At 40.4% G+C, this 16,357-nt stretch overlaps 1 protein-coding gene across 5 annotated transcripts in view; it reads right to left on the bottom strand.

Moving 5' to 3' along the window:
- Mboat2 (membrane bound O-acyltransferase domain containing 2) overlaps nucleotides 1–16,357 on the bottom strand; it is a 130,887-nt gene that overhangs the window by 46,020 nt on the left and 68,510 nt on the right. For 3 of the 5 annotated variants that reach the window (XM_046441212.2, XM_046441214.2, XM_058578349.1), the window contains exon 4: nucleotides 1,318–1,413. The exons of 1 other annotated variant lie outside the window; for it this stretch is intronic. In XM_046441212.2, the coding sequence (XP_046297168.1) occupies nucleotides 1,318–1,413 (96 nt within the window). Of the gene's footprint in view, nucleotides 1–1,317; nucleotides 1,414–8,866; nucleotides 8,981–16,357 lie in introns of all 5 variants that reach the window. One more of the 5 variants, XM_058578350.1, reaches the window with a different exon arrangement.

A 16,357-nucleotide genomic window follows, 5' to 3' on the forward strand; every position in this document is an offset into this window, starting at 1 on the left:
CACACACACACACACAGGGAAACTAAAGACTGACCCCAAGGGTGCTCTACCACTGAGCTACATCCCCAGCCCCTTTTTGGGACAGGGTTTCACTAAGCTGCCCAGGCTATCCTTGAGCTTGCCATCCTCCTATCTCAGCCTCCAGAGCAGCTGGGGTTACACCCATGGCCATTGCACCCAGCCACAGCTCAATTTCTTCGAGAACACCTACTACTCATAAGAAGCTTGACAGTCTGTTTTCCTTTTCTGCGTTCTAGGTATGCATCTCAATTTCACTCATTTTGAGTGAAACTGCTAGTTAGTGGGTTTAATTGGTTTTTATGGCATCCTTCTGTTTTCACTTGGTTTTATTTCTCATGCAACCTTACTTTCATTCAAGACTACTTTTATATCTGTACAGTAAAACCCACTTGGTCTCTTTAGGGAGAAAAAGATGGGTCATCTTCTGTTTCACAGAAGTGATTTTTTTTTTTTCATCAATTTGGGCCCATTACTATTGTCGAGCAATTTTTTCCTCCAGAAGTATTGTAACCTGTTTTGTCTAATTTTTTTCCAATTTACTTATTCTTAAATTGGATCTATTACTGATTATTGTGCTGTCCAATGACTCAAGACTGACCTAGCATCTTCTGTACGCTGTCCATGGAGAAAGCTGTAGAGCCCGACATAAAGAACACTGAGGTTTAAAATCTCCCCCTCCCCACCTGGCCCACTGTGTATGAAGACACCCCTGTGTAGAAGGGGGAGTGAATCAGGAGACAAGGGCTTGTGCAGCAGGGTGTCTTAACAGAAACTCCAACAGCTACTAGAACAGGACAGACCTAACTGGCCAGGGAGGGAATGAACCCCCTCTGCAGCAATGGAAACCTGAAGTCACCTCCACTACTGTTGAAACTAATGTCAGATAAGTGGAGTGGAGATAGTGGGAAAGGGAGAGGGAAGGGGGAGAGGGGGTAAGGGGGTGAGCGGGTGGGGGAGGGAGAGGGCAAGCAGCAAGAATATGGGCTCCAGGGGGCTAAATTTCCAGAATCATTAATTATTGCTGAAATCTCTATCAGAATTAGAAAATGCTTTCAATATCAGAATGTTATGTAAGAAATTAAATTGTTATATATTTAGAATAATATTTTGTGACATAAAGTATTATAAAGAAACCAACTATGATAAGAAAAATTCTAAATTCATAAAGGAATTTTGAACTCAAATGTTTAATGATAGTCTTTCACTGGAACTAGTAAATGCAACTATATTTTGTTTTATTTTAACCAAGAGTTACAAAAGATAAATTGGAGTGCTGAATCAAAGTTTTAATCTTACCCTGAAAAATCAGCAGAATATTGTCCATAATCAAAGATATAGACTCTAGTGATTTGGCACACTGTGAGGTATCCCAAAGCAAACACAAAACAGTATCTGGAAAAAAAAAAAAAAAGAAAAAAGAAAAGCCAGATTAATAATGATAAAAAAGTCATTTAAAGAGTATATTTTAAAGTAAGTCATTAATTAAATGATATGCATGAATGATTAAATCTCACTAGATCTACTCTCAAATAACGGGCCCAAGAGCACTCTACCAGGAAGCTATATGCCCAGCCCTACTTTTGTTGAGACAGTGTCTCACTAAGTGACAAAGGTTGGTCTTAAACTTGTGACTGTCCTGCCTCAGGCTCCTAGGTTGCTGGGAGCACAGGCTGGTTACAGGCAGTTGCAGCTAGCTCAAGTAACTTCATAAATTAAGAAAACTCTTCCCTAGTTATCTGCTTTGGTTTACTTGGCTACATGGTAAATGCAATCAATTACTGCCTTTATTCATTTACTTGTGAAAGACATCCACACATCATGTTACATATTTGAAAGTTATAATTACGAGCATAAAATTGTAATTATTGACATCTGCTGTGTCTACTGATTCTTATATTCTAGAAAACAAAATTTAGCACAAAAATACTTGGCTCAGATATACATTAAAACAAATTCTTAACAGGAGTCTAAAAATGTCCTCAGTAATCTAAAATCATAATCACACATCTTTGGTGTGGGTTAGGTGGCATTTAGCCACATTTAGATGTATGAACACTTAGTGACTTTCACCAACTTAAGACATCTGGGTTGGAGTTATAATAAACAGTATGAAAAATAATTCACATATCAATAGAAAAGAGCAGGAACATATTTTAGAATATATAACACTATACAGTGCAATAAAATCATGAGTCTACAATGTGAGGAAGTTCTGCCTTCACTCCACACTATGACAATGGACTACAGAATAAAACAAAATATATACCAAACAGGAACTGTGGCCAAAGATTCAAATGTTCTCAATTCAGGAAGGACCTTCTAAACATATACAATACAGAGAAATGAAAATGAAAAGTAGTGTACTTGACTAAACTAAAAGCTTCTCATGTAGGCAATTCAGGTGATTTTATGAAACTGTGTTTTTTTTTTCAAACTTTGAACAAGGACAAAGGGAGGACGATTTCCTAATTCAAATGCTGTACAAAGTTAACAAACCATGATCATTACACCTCACAATCATTACACCTGTGTGCACATGTGATCACCAAGCGCTCACAAACCAAACTTAAATTTCTAGAAACCACTCATTTCCTAGTCACAACATCTCTCATCATAAGTTTTCTGCAAATTTGCTTGCTTCCCCACAACGGGACAGTCTGTTTCTCTGTCCACCTCAGTCTGGGCCAGTCTTCTATATGAAACATACTGTGAGTTCCACACACGGCCCCTAATTGTCCTGGCAGTTGCTACTTCTTGTTCTTTTGGTGGTTAATTGTCATGAGAGAAAAGTGACGCTCCTGAGACCACTGCATGTGGGGGTCTGCAGTGTGAGACTGTGGAGGAGAAGGGAAGGGGGGCAGACACCAGGCAGGGGTGCCTCCAGTCATCAGGCGGTGAGTGAATAAGCCAATGGCACAGGAGAAAGAGAGGACCATTCAGCTGACCTTCCCAAGCCACAGAAACACAGTAATACAAGTCACTGTTTTAAAGCCACTGTGCTCTGATCTAGTGACATCATTAAAACAGACTGTAAAGCACTTTGGAAATGGGGTGCTTCTGTAACAAAAACATGAAACGCAGCACAGGGTTGGGGACTGGGTTGTGCTCAGAGGCAGAACAGCCCCAGGAGATGTGGGCTTAGGCAGGAAGGCCAGAGAGGGAGCTGGCCGGAGCCCGAGCAAGGCTAAGCAGGCAGCTGCGAAGCCGAAGCCGAGAACAGGAAACACACCTAAGGTTAACATTAGCCGGCTTCCTGCAGATGCCATCGCAAGGTACGGACCCAGACAGAAAGTAAAATGAGTGTTCAGGTTTTAATGAGGATATACAAAAATAGGAAGGCCCTTCTAGTCAGCAAAATGTTCTTAGTCAAGGTAAAGATGAAGTCAAGTGTCATCTCCAATGATCCCTCAGCAAGACTTAAAAGGCACACCTTCACAGAAGTTCTCCAGTAAAAGCTAGTTTCTAACAATCTCCAGGGCATGGCCTGTCAACCATCTGTTACAAAAGGAAGTCCCCCGCCATCCACTTTTATTTACTTTTCATTACTTTAAACCCTCAGACAGTATGGCACCACGCATCACAGATTCCTTTTCAAGCGGCCCTAGCATTTCAAAGAGTGGCTTTGGATTTTGGCATGAACCACACCACAGGCATGAGTTCTCTTTGCCCAGATAACTCTGGTTTTGTCCGGCTAGTCACTGAGAGTCACTGTGTTTTTCTTTAAGCATATTTCTTGCCCAAGTATAATTCATTTTTATCTCAGGCCTAAACACCTTCAGTATTAGGAAGAGCTCTGTGCTCTTTGGTTCCATAATTCCTTGCTTACAGACAGCAAAAATGGCCTTGCACCCCAGCCTTCCATACCTGCCCATGGGAAGTCCCGTTCCCAGCAGGCTTCTGCAGGCTCCAAGATGGCAGAAGAAGCAACAAGAAAGGCATTCAAGAACCCAAGTGTATTGTTGTTCCTGGACACTCTGACTTTCAGACCATGGTGGCAAGGAGATTGACTTAAAGAGGTTTATGAGTGTGGTTTCTGTCTAAAGTAATAGATTGTAATTAGAAGCACAGGAAGCCCACAAGGTTTTTTAAAGGCATTATAAATAGTTCAAAACAAAAAGAGAGGGGCTGGGGTTATAGCTCAGCGGTAGAGAGCTTGCCTCGACTTGTGAGGTACTGGGTTCGATCCTCAGCACCACATAAAAAATTAATAAACAAATAAAGATAAAAAGAGAGAGAGAGACAGACAGAGATAGATAGATAGATAGATAGATAGATAGATAGATAGATAGATAGATAGATCAATCAATCTGGGTCCCCAATTTTCTACTGGTAGGTAGTAGACTAGGAGAGCTTTTCAACTGTAAAGCAGGTTAATTTTTATGAAAAAGGAAGGAATTCACATCTGTCTGGACTTCACAATTGCTCTGGACCACAGACTGATGGGGCCTTCCATTCCCACCTTCTTTGAACAGAAGCATCTTCTACAGTTATCTACCACTGTTCACCACTAAACGCCAGGTGTGTGAGAGGCAAAACCTCCCTCTTCAACTCCTCCATGGAGAACTGTACTTGAGGCCCACCCTAGAGAGAAGCTCATTCATACTAGATCTGACTCAGATGAGAAGTCAGAGCACATGCGCCTGATGCTGCAACGAGACGAGACCCTGAGAATTCTGGGAGGACAGCGAGTGTCCGTTTCTCATGGTATATATGTGGACTATGGAGACTGTCTCTGAAGACTGCTGCCACCCATGACAACCCCCCTGTTGCACACGCTGCTCTTGGGATAAAGAGCAGAAACATAATTCTCTTCTTCTTTAACCTATGCGGGACTCAATTACTTGCTTTACCCACAGAATACAGTGTGCATTTAGTTTCTTAAATCTTAAGGCTACATCATAGGAAGGCTTGCAGTTTTAGCTCTGGTCTTCCTGAAAGGCTGGCCCTGAGTGCTCTCTCTGAGCCTTGGCACCATAGATGAGAGGGCTGAGGCCACATGCAGAGGCCACAAGGAAGTGCCAGTCAACAGTTCAGCTGATCACCAACTGCTCAGCCAATATCAGCTCAGACACACAAGGAAACCATGGTGGATATGAAGCAGTCAAGCTTTCAAATGACTGCAGCCTTGGCCAACATTTACAGCAGCCACATAAGACCCCAAGCAAAATATCCACCGAAGCCTAGCTGACACACACAACCAAGGAAAACCATAACTGTCATTAAAATAATCAGCTATCTCAGAGAAGCGTATTTTATGATTCTATGAGGACTAGTAATATATATATATTAGGAAAAAGGAAGGAAAATTGTGGTGTGTGTATGTGTGTGTATAAAATCAAAGTGATACATCAAAGGAAACAATAGATTAGAAGGGCATTTATGAAGATTCAAATATATTTCAACACAAAACTCTTAGTAAACTAAGGGAAAAAGTCACTTCCTTAACATTAAAAAAAAAAAAAGTCTACCTAAACATTCAGTATCTAGCCCACGAGGGGAGCAGGAGACAGGTGCATGTGTCAGCACAGCTCCAGCCCCACTCAGGTGGACGATGCAGGAAACATGGAAGTCCACTCTACTGAAACTGGTCTCTAAATTTAGCATCGCAATCCTAATCAAAATTCCAACCATACTTTTGGTGGGGCCAAACTAGCCGATTTCCAAGGTCCTCCGGAAAACTAAATAAACATAAGCCAAGGAAGACTTGCCCTAGCCCAGCAGATAAGAGAATATGCCATGGTGATTTATAATGTAGTATTGTTTCAAAAATAGATCAAAAGATTGAGCAAATGGGAGAAAGTTCAGAAAGACTCATTGTAAAATGGAGAGCCTGTTTATTATAATGCTGGCACATTTAATTAGTGGGAAGATGGATGAGGTTAAATGAGGTTAAAAAATTAGCTCATATTTCAGAAAGTTTCCCAGTTCACAGCATGCACAAATGTAAAAACAATCCAGTAAGATTATGGAAGACCCAGGTGTTAAAACAATACCTTAAAAAGTAAAATAATAAGAAACAAGAAAACACCCTCAAAATCCTACCTTGGACATAACTTTGTAAGCACAACAAAAATCACAATTGCCTGAACATTAGTCTGACATATATTATTACATAAACATAGAAACTTACAGATGACAAGGACAAAAGATTAAATATGTAACAAAATTATTTACTATCTATAGGTTAATGTTTTTAACAAATCCTTCAAGTCAATGTGAAATAGTAAGAATTTAAGTAAAAAATGGATGACAACATAAAGAGAAAAATTATAGAAGAAAAAACTAACCTCCAGTTCCTTTAGAAAAATAAATGAAACTCAGGACAGGAATAAACAGTAAAAGCCTGGAAATGCATATTAGGATGAAAATATCTGTCCAACAAAGGACTAGCAAGTTAAAGCACACACCGTCCCCGCTGGCTGGGGAAGACAGGCTACTCCAACACAGCTAGTGGACACCACTGGAACAGCCTCTTCTGGGCAGGTGATTCTGCAGAACACATTAGAATGTGTACATGTTCTCTGAAGTGCCAATTTCACTTTCTTATTTCACTTAATACACTTACAACAAAGTTTACTTACAAAGATGTAATGGTGGAAATACTACATGTCTGCTACTGAGAATTTCTTTAAAACTTTGCATTTATGAACTTAAAGTTAGTGGTTTTAAATCTTATCAAAGTGGAAGTACTTACACCAAGAATTTGGCAAAAGTCCAGAAGCATTCTATGGGTGTCAACTGGCTGTGTAAAATTTATAGTAAAGAGCATTACACATTTTATATGTAAATTATGTGGAAAAAATCGACTAGATTTATAATTATATAATAAATTCATGTATACCACTATCCCCCAGTATCCCCCACAGACAACAAAATCCAGCTTCTTCAGTCTCTTATATAAAATGGATTTGCATATAACCCACACTCATCTTCCTGTGCACTTTAAATCCCCTCTACCTTATTTATAATACCTAGTACAATATAAATGTTTTATAAATTGCTGCTACTCTGTGTTGTTTAGGGAATAATAACAAGGAATAGAGTCTGTACATGTTCAGTACAAATGCATTTTTTCCAAATATTTTCTATTCATAGTTGGTTGAACCCACAGATGTGGGGCTCACATATGCAAAAGCCCAACTGTGTACTTTTACATATATTTTTCCTCAAAAGTCAGTTACTTGTTAACTGATTAATTACTAGCCACATGTGATTGCTGGGCTCTTGAAACTGAGATCTGTTATAATTAGAAAATATGCCCCAGATTCTGAAGATCAATAATAAAAACAAAATGAAAATATCTAATAATTTTTATTGACTGCACTTTAAAAATGGTAATGTTTTGGATATACTGGGTAAAATAAAACATATTACTAAAATAAACAATGTATTTCTTTGCAGTTTTTTAAACTATGACTACTAGAAAATTTAAAATTGGCTTGTATTACGCTTCCACCACAGAGGCTAGGTGTTCTTGAAAAGGGGAGCGAGACAGCCAGCGTGGCTCTTCCCACTTTTATCTTTCTTTGGGCCCTGCACATGGATGTGACAGTTGCCCCAGCAACGCCCTGCATGCATGAGGACAGCACAGCAGAACCAGAAACCTGGTCTCTGGAAAAACCCTAATTCCAGAAAAAATTATAGGTGGAAAGCTTCTTTTCTACACTTTGCAACTGATAAAGAGCACATCAAATTTTGTTATCTTTTGAGAAAGATTGCAGGAAGGATGTTGGGCAAAGCTTTGATTCTTTAAGTTCATACATCAGCAGAAAAAGCAGATGTATTAGCCAATATGCAAATGAGCATTTTAAGTGCTATGGTCCAAGTATGAACTTCACTGAACATCTTCAAAAAATAATATGCACATGCAAATAAGACCTGGACAAACCTGAGCTGGATTTAGACAACAGCCTGGTTCTCTCCTCCTAATGGGCAGATGCCCGATGAGTCCGTCCCACCAACTCTGACACCACCAGTGCCCTCACCCTCCTGACCTCTGTGCCCTCACCCTCCTGACAACTGACAGGAAGCTTAGATCTGGTCAGTGAGACATGATGCACAGATTCTGGGCAATTCTCACTCTGAACATGGGGCATCTGCTACTGTCTGTCATATGAGAATATAGCAGCCACTTCCACTGATAAGAGGAGAGCACTTAAGGAATACTCAATGTGCTGGGATGGCAAAATACAAAATTAAGCAGAATATGCATTTCTGATGCTCTCATCAATCCTAAATTAGCTAAAACGAATTGCCCTGCCTCAAAACTTCTAGCTTTGAGAGGTGATACTTTCTACAGTTTACACCACAGTACCACGGACATGGTATTCTTGCTCTGTGTAGCTAAAAGTGTTCCAATACAATTATTACTAATATCAAAATTAAGTCAACAGCAAATGAAAAGTTCCAGAACAGAACATTTTTTTAATTCATGAAAAAATACACATGTTGAATTACTGCTTTGCTTCAAAAGCTAAAATGACATTTCTAACAGCTGTTCATTTAGGTATCAGACACAACCAAAATTGTTCAGGAAAAAACAAGGTGCTCAGGGAATTAATGAACTCAAAACGCTGAGGACACAGAAGAATTCTTCCCAAGCAAGGAAAACAGGTAACATCATCCAAAGATTTTGAATTCTGATGGGACATGGGCTGGGGATGCAGCTCAGGGCAGAGCTCTCACCAAAAGTCCAGACAAAACCCTGAGGTTCAGTCCCAATACCGAATAAACAAATACATGAATGACGGGGGGGAATAAAAAATTAACAATAAATACTTGTTTTATTGTGCTGAAGTCAAATTAAACAGTTTACTTTTGGAGATTCTCAAGCTTATATACCAACCTTTTTGTTTTGCCTGTGTGATCTTTAAAAAGTTGTTATCCTGCAGGTGGGGATGTGGCTCAGTGGTAGAGTGCCTGCCTAGCACGCACAAGGCCCTGGGTTCCATCCCCAGCACTGCAAACACAAACAAACAAAAACAACAAAAATACTATAATTATAAAAAAAAAAAAGCTAAATTGACTTCATCAAAATATAAAGGTTCTGCTTTTCCAAAAAAAATTCAGAACTTATCTACCTGGCAAAGGACAGAGGTCCACAATACAGAAAGAATTATAAAAAGAAAAGTCCAGCAGTAAAAGATTTGAAGAAAATATCTGCCAAGAGATGCACAATTAGTCAATCAGCACAAGAAAGATGCACGCCTCATCACTAATCATCAGAGAAATCAGGTGGCAGGAAAGATAAGACCAATACCACGGGACAGTGAGATGTACTCTCACACTTTGGTAGCAGGCATAAAGTGTTATGACCATTCTGGAAAGTTTGTCAATCTCTTATATGATTAAAATACTTTTTATCTTTTGCCCTAGCAATTCCTTTTCCAAATAAAAACATATCCACAAAAGACTCGTATAAGAATGTTCTATGAGTTTTATTCCTAATAGCCCAGATTTTGAAATAACTGAAATGTCCATTGATAAGAATAAAGATACATGAATTGTGGTACATCCAGAAAATGGAATGCTACTCGACAACAAAGAGGAACAAACTTTTAATAAACACAACATGAATGAATTTATTTAACATTAAGTTAAAAAAAAAAAGAAAAAAAAAGCTAGACACAAAAGACCAGACTATGATTCAGATTATTTGAAATTCTAGAGCGGGCAGAACTATGGTGATAACTGATCACTGTCTGCAGGGAGCGGGGGTTGGCTGTACAGGGGATAGAGCAAGTTTTGGGGATGAGTGAAAAGCCTGAGGGGTGGTGATCTACACATCTGTCCAGATTCACGGAACAGATATACTTTAGTAAAGTATATCTAAATAAAGTAGATTAAAAATTATTTGGAAACAATCAAATTTTATAGAATCCCTTTGCAGATTCCTTCTCATCCTGGGGCCCCAGGGTCCAGTTTCTTTCTTTTCTCCATTTATACTCATCTTCCCAGGATTTCATCTATCCCATCATTTAAAATACCCGCTCAATAAGGATAGCTCCCAAATTCTATATGTCTAACTGGACATGTCTACTGATGCCCAAACTCAAAGCAACAAACTACATAACTTCTCTACTTGGTTGTCTAATGAGTATCTCAAACTAGAAACTTCCCACTCGTCTGTCTTGGTAAAGGGATCATTCTTTTACCCAATTGCTCTGCCCCAAATACTAAAGTCATCTTAATATATCTTTATGACTTATCATCCCATGCCCAATCTTCAAAGCTATTTTCCTATCTCACATGAAATATGACTCAAACCCAAATCTACCTTCAAAATTCACCCTGGACCAAATTAGTTTCTACTTAAGCTCATCCAGGCTAGGACCATCATCACAATGTCCTGACTAGTCTACCTGTCTTCTCACCCCTAGTCTGCGGTTCACAGAGCATGCAGGTGCTCAAGACTTCTAACAGCTATCCACCACACTAGAATAAAATCCATGTTTCTTAAGAATGGTCCAGGGGCTAGGGATGTGGCTCAAGCGGTAGCGCGCTCGCCTGGCATGCGTGCGGCCTGGGTTCGATCTTCGGCACCACATACAAAGATGTTGTGTCTGCGGATAACTAAAAAATAAATATTAAAAAAAAAGAAAAAGAAAAAGAATGGTCCAGGATGGGGCTGGGGTTGTGGCTCAGTGGTAGAACGCTTCTTCATACTTGTGAGGCACTGGGTTCAATCCTCAGCACCACGTAAAAATAAATAAATAAAATATGAAGTTACTGTGTCCATCTATAACTAAAGAAAAAAAGAATGGTCTGGAATCCAGGTTTTTGTTTTTTGTTTGTTTGTTTTCTTTGGGGGGGGGGGGCTGGGGATTAAACTCAGGGACACTCAACCACTGAGACACATCCCAGCCCTATTTATACACACACACATATATAAGTTGTTAACATATACACACACACACACATACACACACAATTTTTTTTTAGTTATTAATAGACCTTTATTTTATTTATTTTTATGTGGTGCTGAAAATTGAACCCAGGGCCTCACACATTCTAGGCAAGCACTCTACCACTGAGCTACAACCCCAGCCCTATTTTGTATTTTATTGAAAGACAGGGTCTCATTTAATTGCTTAGTGTCTTATGATTGCTGAGACTGTTTTTGAACTCGAAATCCTCCTGTCTCAGCCTCCCAAACCATTGGGATTACAGGTGTGCGCCAGTGTACCTGGCCAAGTTTTTTTTTTTTTAAATTAAGTCTTTTCTTTGATTTTTATGGAAGAATGATACACATTTACATGTGTATATTTTGAGACCAGTAAAACAAGAAATCTATTGGTGCTTAGAGAAGCTCAGCAACACTCAAAGTACCCATCACTTGGGTAGACCACTGGAATCCCAGCAAGGATGGGGGAAGGTTAAGTTATCACAAGTGTCATCTCAAGTTAGGTACAATTTTCAATCAGTGTTGTTTTTACATTAAAATGGAATGGAGCAAAGTAATTAAAGACAATTTTGTTCTTGTTTAACTATTTCTTGCTATGCCATTCTGAGCCTTGCTTGTTTTCTCTCCCTTTCCTCCGAGTTTTGGGGACTACCAAGTGGAAACAGTGGTCTAGACAGAAAGGAAAGATCAGGTTCAAACTCCTAGGGGCTCACAGAAGCTCTAAAGACAGGGTCGGTCTAATGTGTGCTGTTATCTACAAGCCTCTCTCACCTCTCGGCATATCAACTTGCATCCTGTGTGTTATCTCTGTGACCGCGAAGAGAATTTACTTACCTCTAAGCCAATAATTCTCCAAACCCACATCTTAAGGCCATTCCTCTAGAAAGCTATTCTGAAATTTCTAAGCACAATTACACATTTCTGTTTCTAGAATACCCCATTTCAACAATTAAATAATTTAAATTATAACTCACCCAATCTAGCTAGACCATCTACTTCTTTTTGTTTATGTTTTGAGACAGGCTCTCACTATGTTGCCCAGGCTAATCTTGAACTCCTGGGCTCCAGTGATCCTCCTGACTTCTCCTACCTGTGTAGCTAGAACTATAGGCACATGCCACAATATCTGTCCTTTCTTTTTTCTTTTTCTTTTTTTGTTTTGTTTTGCTTTTGGTACCAGGGATTGATTCCAGAGACACTTCAACCACTGAGCCACATCCCCAGATCTTTTTTATATTTTATTTTGAGACAGATCTCACTGAGTTGCTTAGGGCTAAGTTGCCGGGGCTGGCCTTGAACTTGCAGTCCTCCTGCCTCAGCCTCTTACGCCACTGGGATTACAGGTGTGCGCCAATGCACCTGACTGTCCTTTATTTCTTTTTTAAATATTTATTTTTTAGTTGTAATTGGACACAATACCTTTATTTTATTTTTATTTATTTTTATGTGGTACTGAGGATCAAACCCAGAGCTTTGCACGTGATAGGTAAGTGCTCCACCACTGAGACACAATCCTAGCCCATTATTTCTTATCTATTTAAACAGTAACAAACATAAACCTAAAACCTCAAATTAATAAGGGGGTAAATACTATTGGGGTAGAAAATAAAGTGAGGACACATTAAATTTAAAGATGCCACTAATCTGAGAGGTATTTAGCAAATAATTTACGGGATCTTAGTAATAATTAACTAGAAAAATACCACACACATGACCTTAGTAGACACACAATTTACTAACATGCTAAATATAGACATGTATTTTTTAATCTAAAAATATAAGTCATGTTAGTGAAAATGTCTAGACATAAAAAATGTGTTGACCCAAAAATGAATGGAATAAAGGAAACGAACCATGAACATCCTATTTGTGGGTATAGTTCAAAAGAGGATCTGAAGTCTAACAAAATCAGAGATCTAGATTGCTTAAAATTTACTCATGTATTTTACTGAAGAATTTATCATTAGTGAAGTTGGTCCACTTTCATGAAGTAATACGTGCAAGGCAATCTGAAGAACTATTCTTCCATGAGATAGCATCTGAATGCATGCTATTATTCTGAAGTCAGCATTCCAAAGTGAGCTTGTCTCTGCTATATTTTTATGAAAATTGTAGGTGCACAGAGTTTACCAGTCAAAGGGTAAAACCTGGCCAACCAGACAGGCTCTGTCTCTGCCGGTAACCGGCTCACCCCTGCAGGCAGAAGCCTGCTCTCCCAGCCAGAGGGCTGTTTCCTCCAGTGTTCAGCACTGGGCTCAGCCACGCCAACAGCCTGGCTCCTTGGCATCACCACCCTCTGTGAGCACTTGGAATTCCAGCCTCCCTGTGAGCTTACACTCCTTAAGTGGAATTTCAGAACATGGAATTTCAAAAGAAAGCAGAAATATTTGTGTTTACTCTGCTGCAATTACCTGAAAATATCAGAATTTCATCTTAAAACCACTATCAGAGTATCGAATTTCTAAACTCTTCTTGGTAATTCCCTGACTTTTAGTAACAATCCACTTGTATTTGATGGAATTTTTATAAATTTGAAACGGAACACTTCTCACTCTTTGTGTGCAGGAATACATCCTAACACACACTGTTTCTATTACATTATCACAACTAATTACTAGCAGGTGATAAATCAATAACCAGCCAAGTCATGTAGTCTCTAAGGGCCAAGTTTCAAGGCCCTCCCACTGCTCCCACACTCAAACATACCCTCTTCACAGATACCCAGCAGCCAGTCTTCACAATTGAAGACAGCATTTCTCATCTTTTTCCTTAGAGTTGGTTTGTTAAAAATGTCACTTTGACACAATACACGTGATTTTTACAGGACTGAATAGAAAGAACAGCAAGATACAACCTGTCCACTTCAAGAACCTGCAATTGAATCAGACATCCAAAAAACTGAAGCAGCAATAGCAGGTTTTATGGGATTAGCTATCAAAATGCCACCACCTGGTCCCTATAGCCCACTGTGTTCCATCCAGAAATGTCTACCACGTTTTGTGATAAACTGGTTTCTCATACATCCTCATCCTTCACTAGACTGAGCTCCTCCAAGAGCTCAGACATCTCCGTTTCTGAGTCTGGCCAACGGTGGGCCTTCTGTGAAGTCCACGGCATAACATGGGCCTGAACAGACACCTGCAAGGAAGAGGGCAGGGCAGAGATGAGCTCGTGGCAGAACAGACCAGTGAGGAGATGGACAGACTCCAGAAGTGCCCGAGCTCCTCCAGGATGGCAACATGGACACTGCGTCACACAGTGCAAGAGACCCAGAAAGAGTCTTCCCTGTCCGTGAAATGCTCTGAGCCATGAGTCGGCATATCATGTGGTACCACTGCAATATTTATCTAGCAAAAACTGGGGAAAACAACGGCAAACAAGTGGGTTGGTAAGGAGCTCAGAGCATTCTGAAGGGACCTGAACTCCTTGAATGCACACGCTAATTACTCTTCTGTGAGCATGAGAGAGCTCGCGAAGATTTCCATGTGACGATGTAATATGATGAAATAGTTTTTAGGAGACTAACGGAGAATAATCCATAAAAGTGAACTGTAAGAGAAAGAGAGTAGAAGCCAGGATAGCTCTGCAGCATAAGAAATGGGGATGGAGTAAAGATGAAGGACGTGCTGGTAGGAAAAAAGCACTAAGGATTTCCAAGGGAACATATAAACATTTCAAAAGCTAAGAACCAGTCAAGTTTTAAAATTTGGGTGTCTCAACACATAAAGTTGAGGTCAGACCTGGAGTAAAGGTTGGCACTGGCTGGGGTGCTGGCTTGACCTTTTACTAGTAGAAGGACTTCAGACGAGTGGCCTGAATGGAGCCTCAGCCCTCTTCTCTTGTGGGTTTGCACTCTCTTCCTAGATGATTTCATTGAACTCCAAGGCCATCTGCCTTTACACTGAACTCCAGACCTGTCCAACTGATGCACCTAGACATTGCCACAAATGTCTAAGAAGGCTCCCAAACTTCACCTGGCCCAAAGGCTCTTGACCAATAATGTGTTTCTCCCTCCACCTTCTCACCTCCTTAATAACAGCAGGACTCACCAGCTGCTTGAGTCCAGAAAAGGCGATTCCCCTCTTCTCTTCATGCCCACACTCAGTGGTCAATCCTCTTAGGTCTGCCTCTAAAACTGACCCTTCATCTCCACCTCTATCTCCAAAGAGGCCTTCCTACTTGAAGCCACCAACATCTCTTGTCTATATGTTGGAGTATTCTCCTACTGGTATTTTTGCTACCATGCTCGCCCTCTACCTACACACAGTAGCAATGGTACTTTGACAAAAAACACCACCTTGCTTATAGCTCCCTGGAGGTTCCCACTGCACTGAAAACTACAATCTGGCCCAGCCCGCCGCCTGGACTTCATCTTACACCACTGGGCACCTTGCTCACCAGGCCCAGGCTCACTAGCCCTGCAAACACCCGACTCCTGAGAGTCCCACGAAAGCTATCCGATCTCCCAGAGTGCACTTTCTCTGGCTCCCGGTAAGTTGGCTCTTCCCCACTCAGTTCTCAACCCTTCTACAAGAGAGCCCTTCTAGGGTCCTAGCTAACCTGTCATGACACTTCACTGGCACCACTCTGAACTAACCCCATGTCCGAATGCAGCTGCTCACTGTCTGTCTCCACCATCTGAACACTGGCAGCAGTTCACCTCAACACAGAGAACACACTGTGGCACAAAGCAGATATGGGGATACTGACTGACTGAATTCACAAATGTGCGTCCAGGGTGTTTTAACCTTTACTTGAGAAAGTTAATTAACCTCACAGAGACCCTCAAACAAAGAAGCAGGAAAAGCATATGACAGCAGGATGCGAAGCAAGGACTAGGGGTCACAACAGCAGGAAAAGGGGTACAGAGTGCTGCCAGGACTCTGCACTTCCGGCAGCTGAGTGAAAGAAGTGACAGGAAGCAACATGGAAAGGAGCCTCCAGGACTGAACAGGGCAAGTCTGGAATGCTGCTGGCTGAGTAGGGTGGCCGAGGAAGGGGACATCCCCAAAGACCATCAGAGAGCGGAGTGACCCTGCTTGTCTTCTGCGGCTAATGAGCACAGCAGTGACCTTTTTATTTCATGAAGGACACTTTCTGTATTCTCTTCCATCCATAAACCTCAATCTTTGTACCTACACAATAAACAAAGAACCTGCGACCTCCTGGAGCCTGTCACTACTGTATGAGTAAACTTATTTTGACTGAAGCATGTTTTAGTTACCTGCTCCTTCTCAGAACCTTCTGTCATGTATATCAAGAGGCACATAAAACTCAGATCTATCAGATTTTAAAAATACTCTTATGTTAAAAAGTATGTGAAAGTTGTAGGTTAATCTGTATTTTAAGACCCAAGAAATAATACCATATCTTCAATGCTGGGCACTTTTAGGTACCAAAACTAAATATGAAAGGATAATATTTTGTTTGAGC

Source organism: Marmota monax, unplaced genomic scaffold (assembly GCF_021218885.2).
Source record: "Marmota monax isolate L192 unplaced genomic scaffold, Marmota_monax_Labrador192_F-V1.1 WCK01_AAM20220418_F8-fsc00010, whole genome shotgun sequence".
NCBI classification, from domain to species: domain Eukaryota; kingdom Metazoa; phylum Chordata; class Mammalia; order Rodentia; family Sciuridae; genus Marmota; species Marmota monax.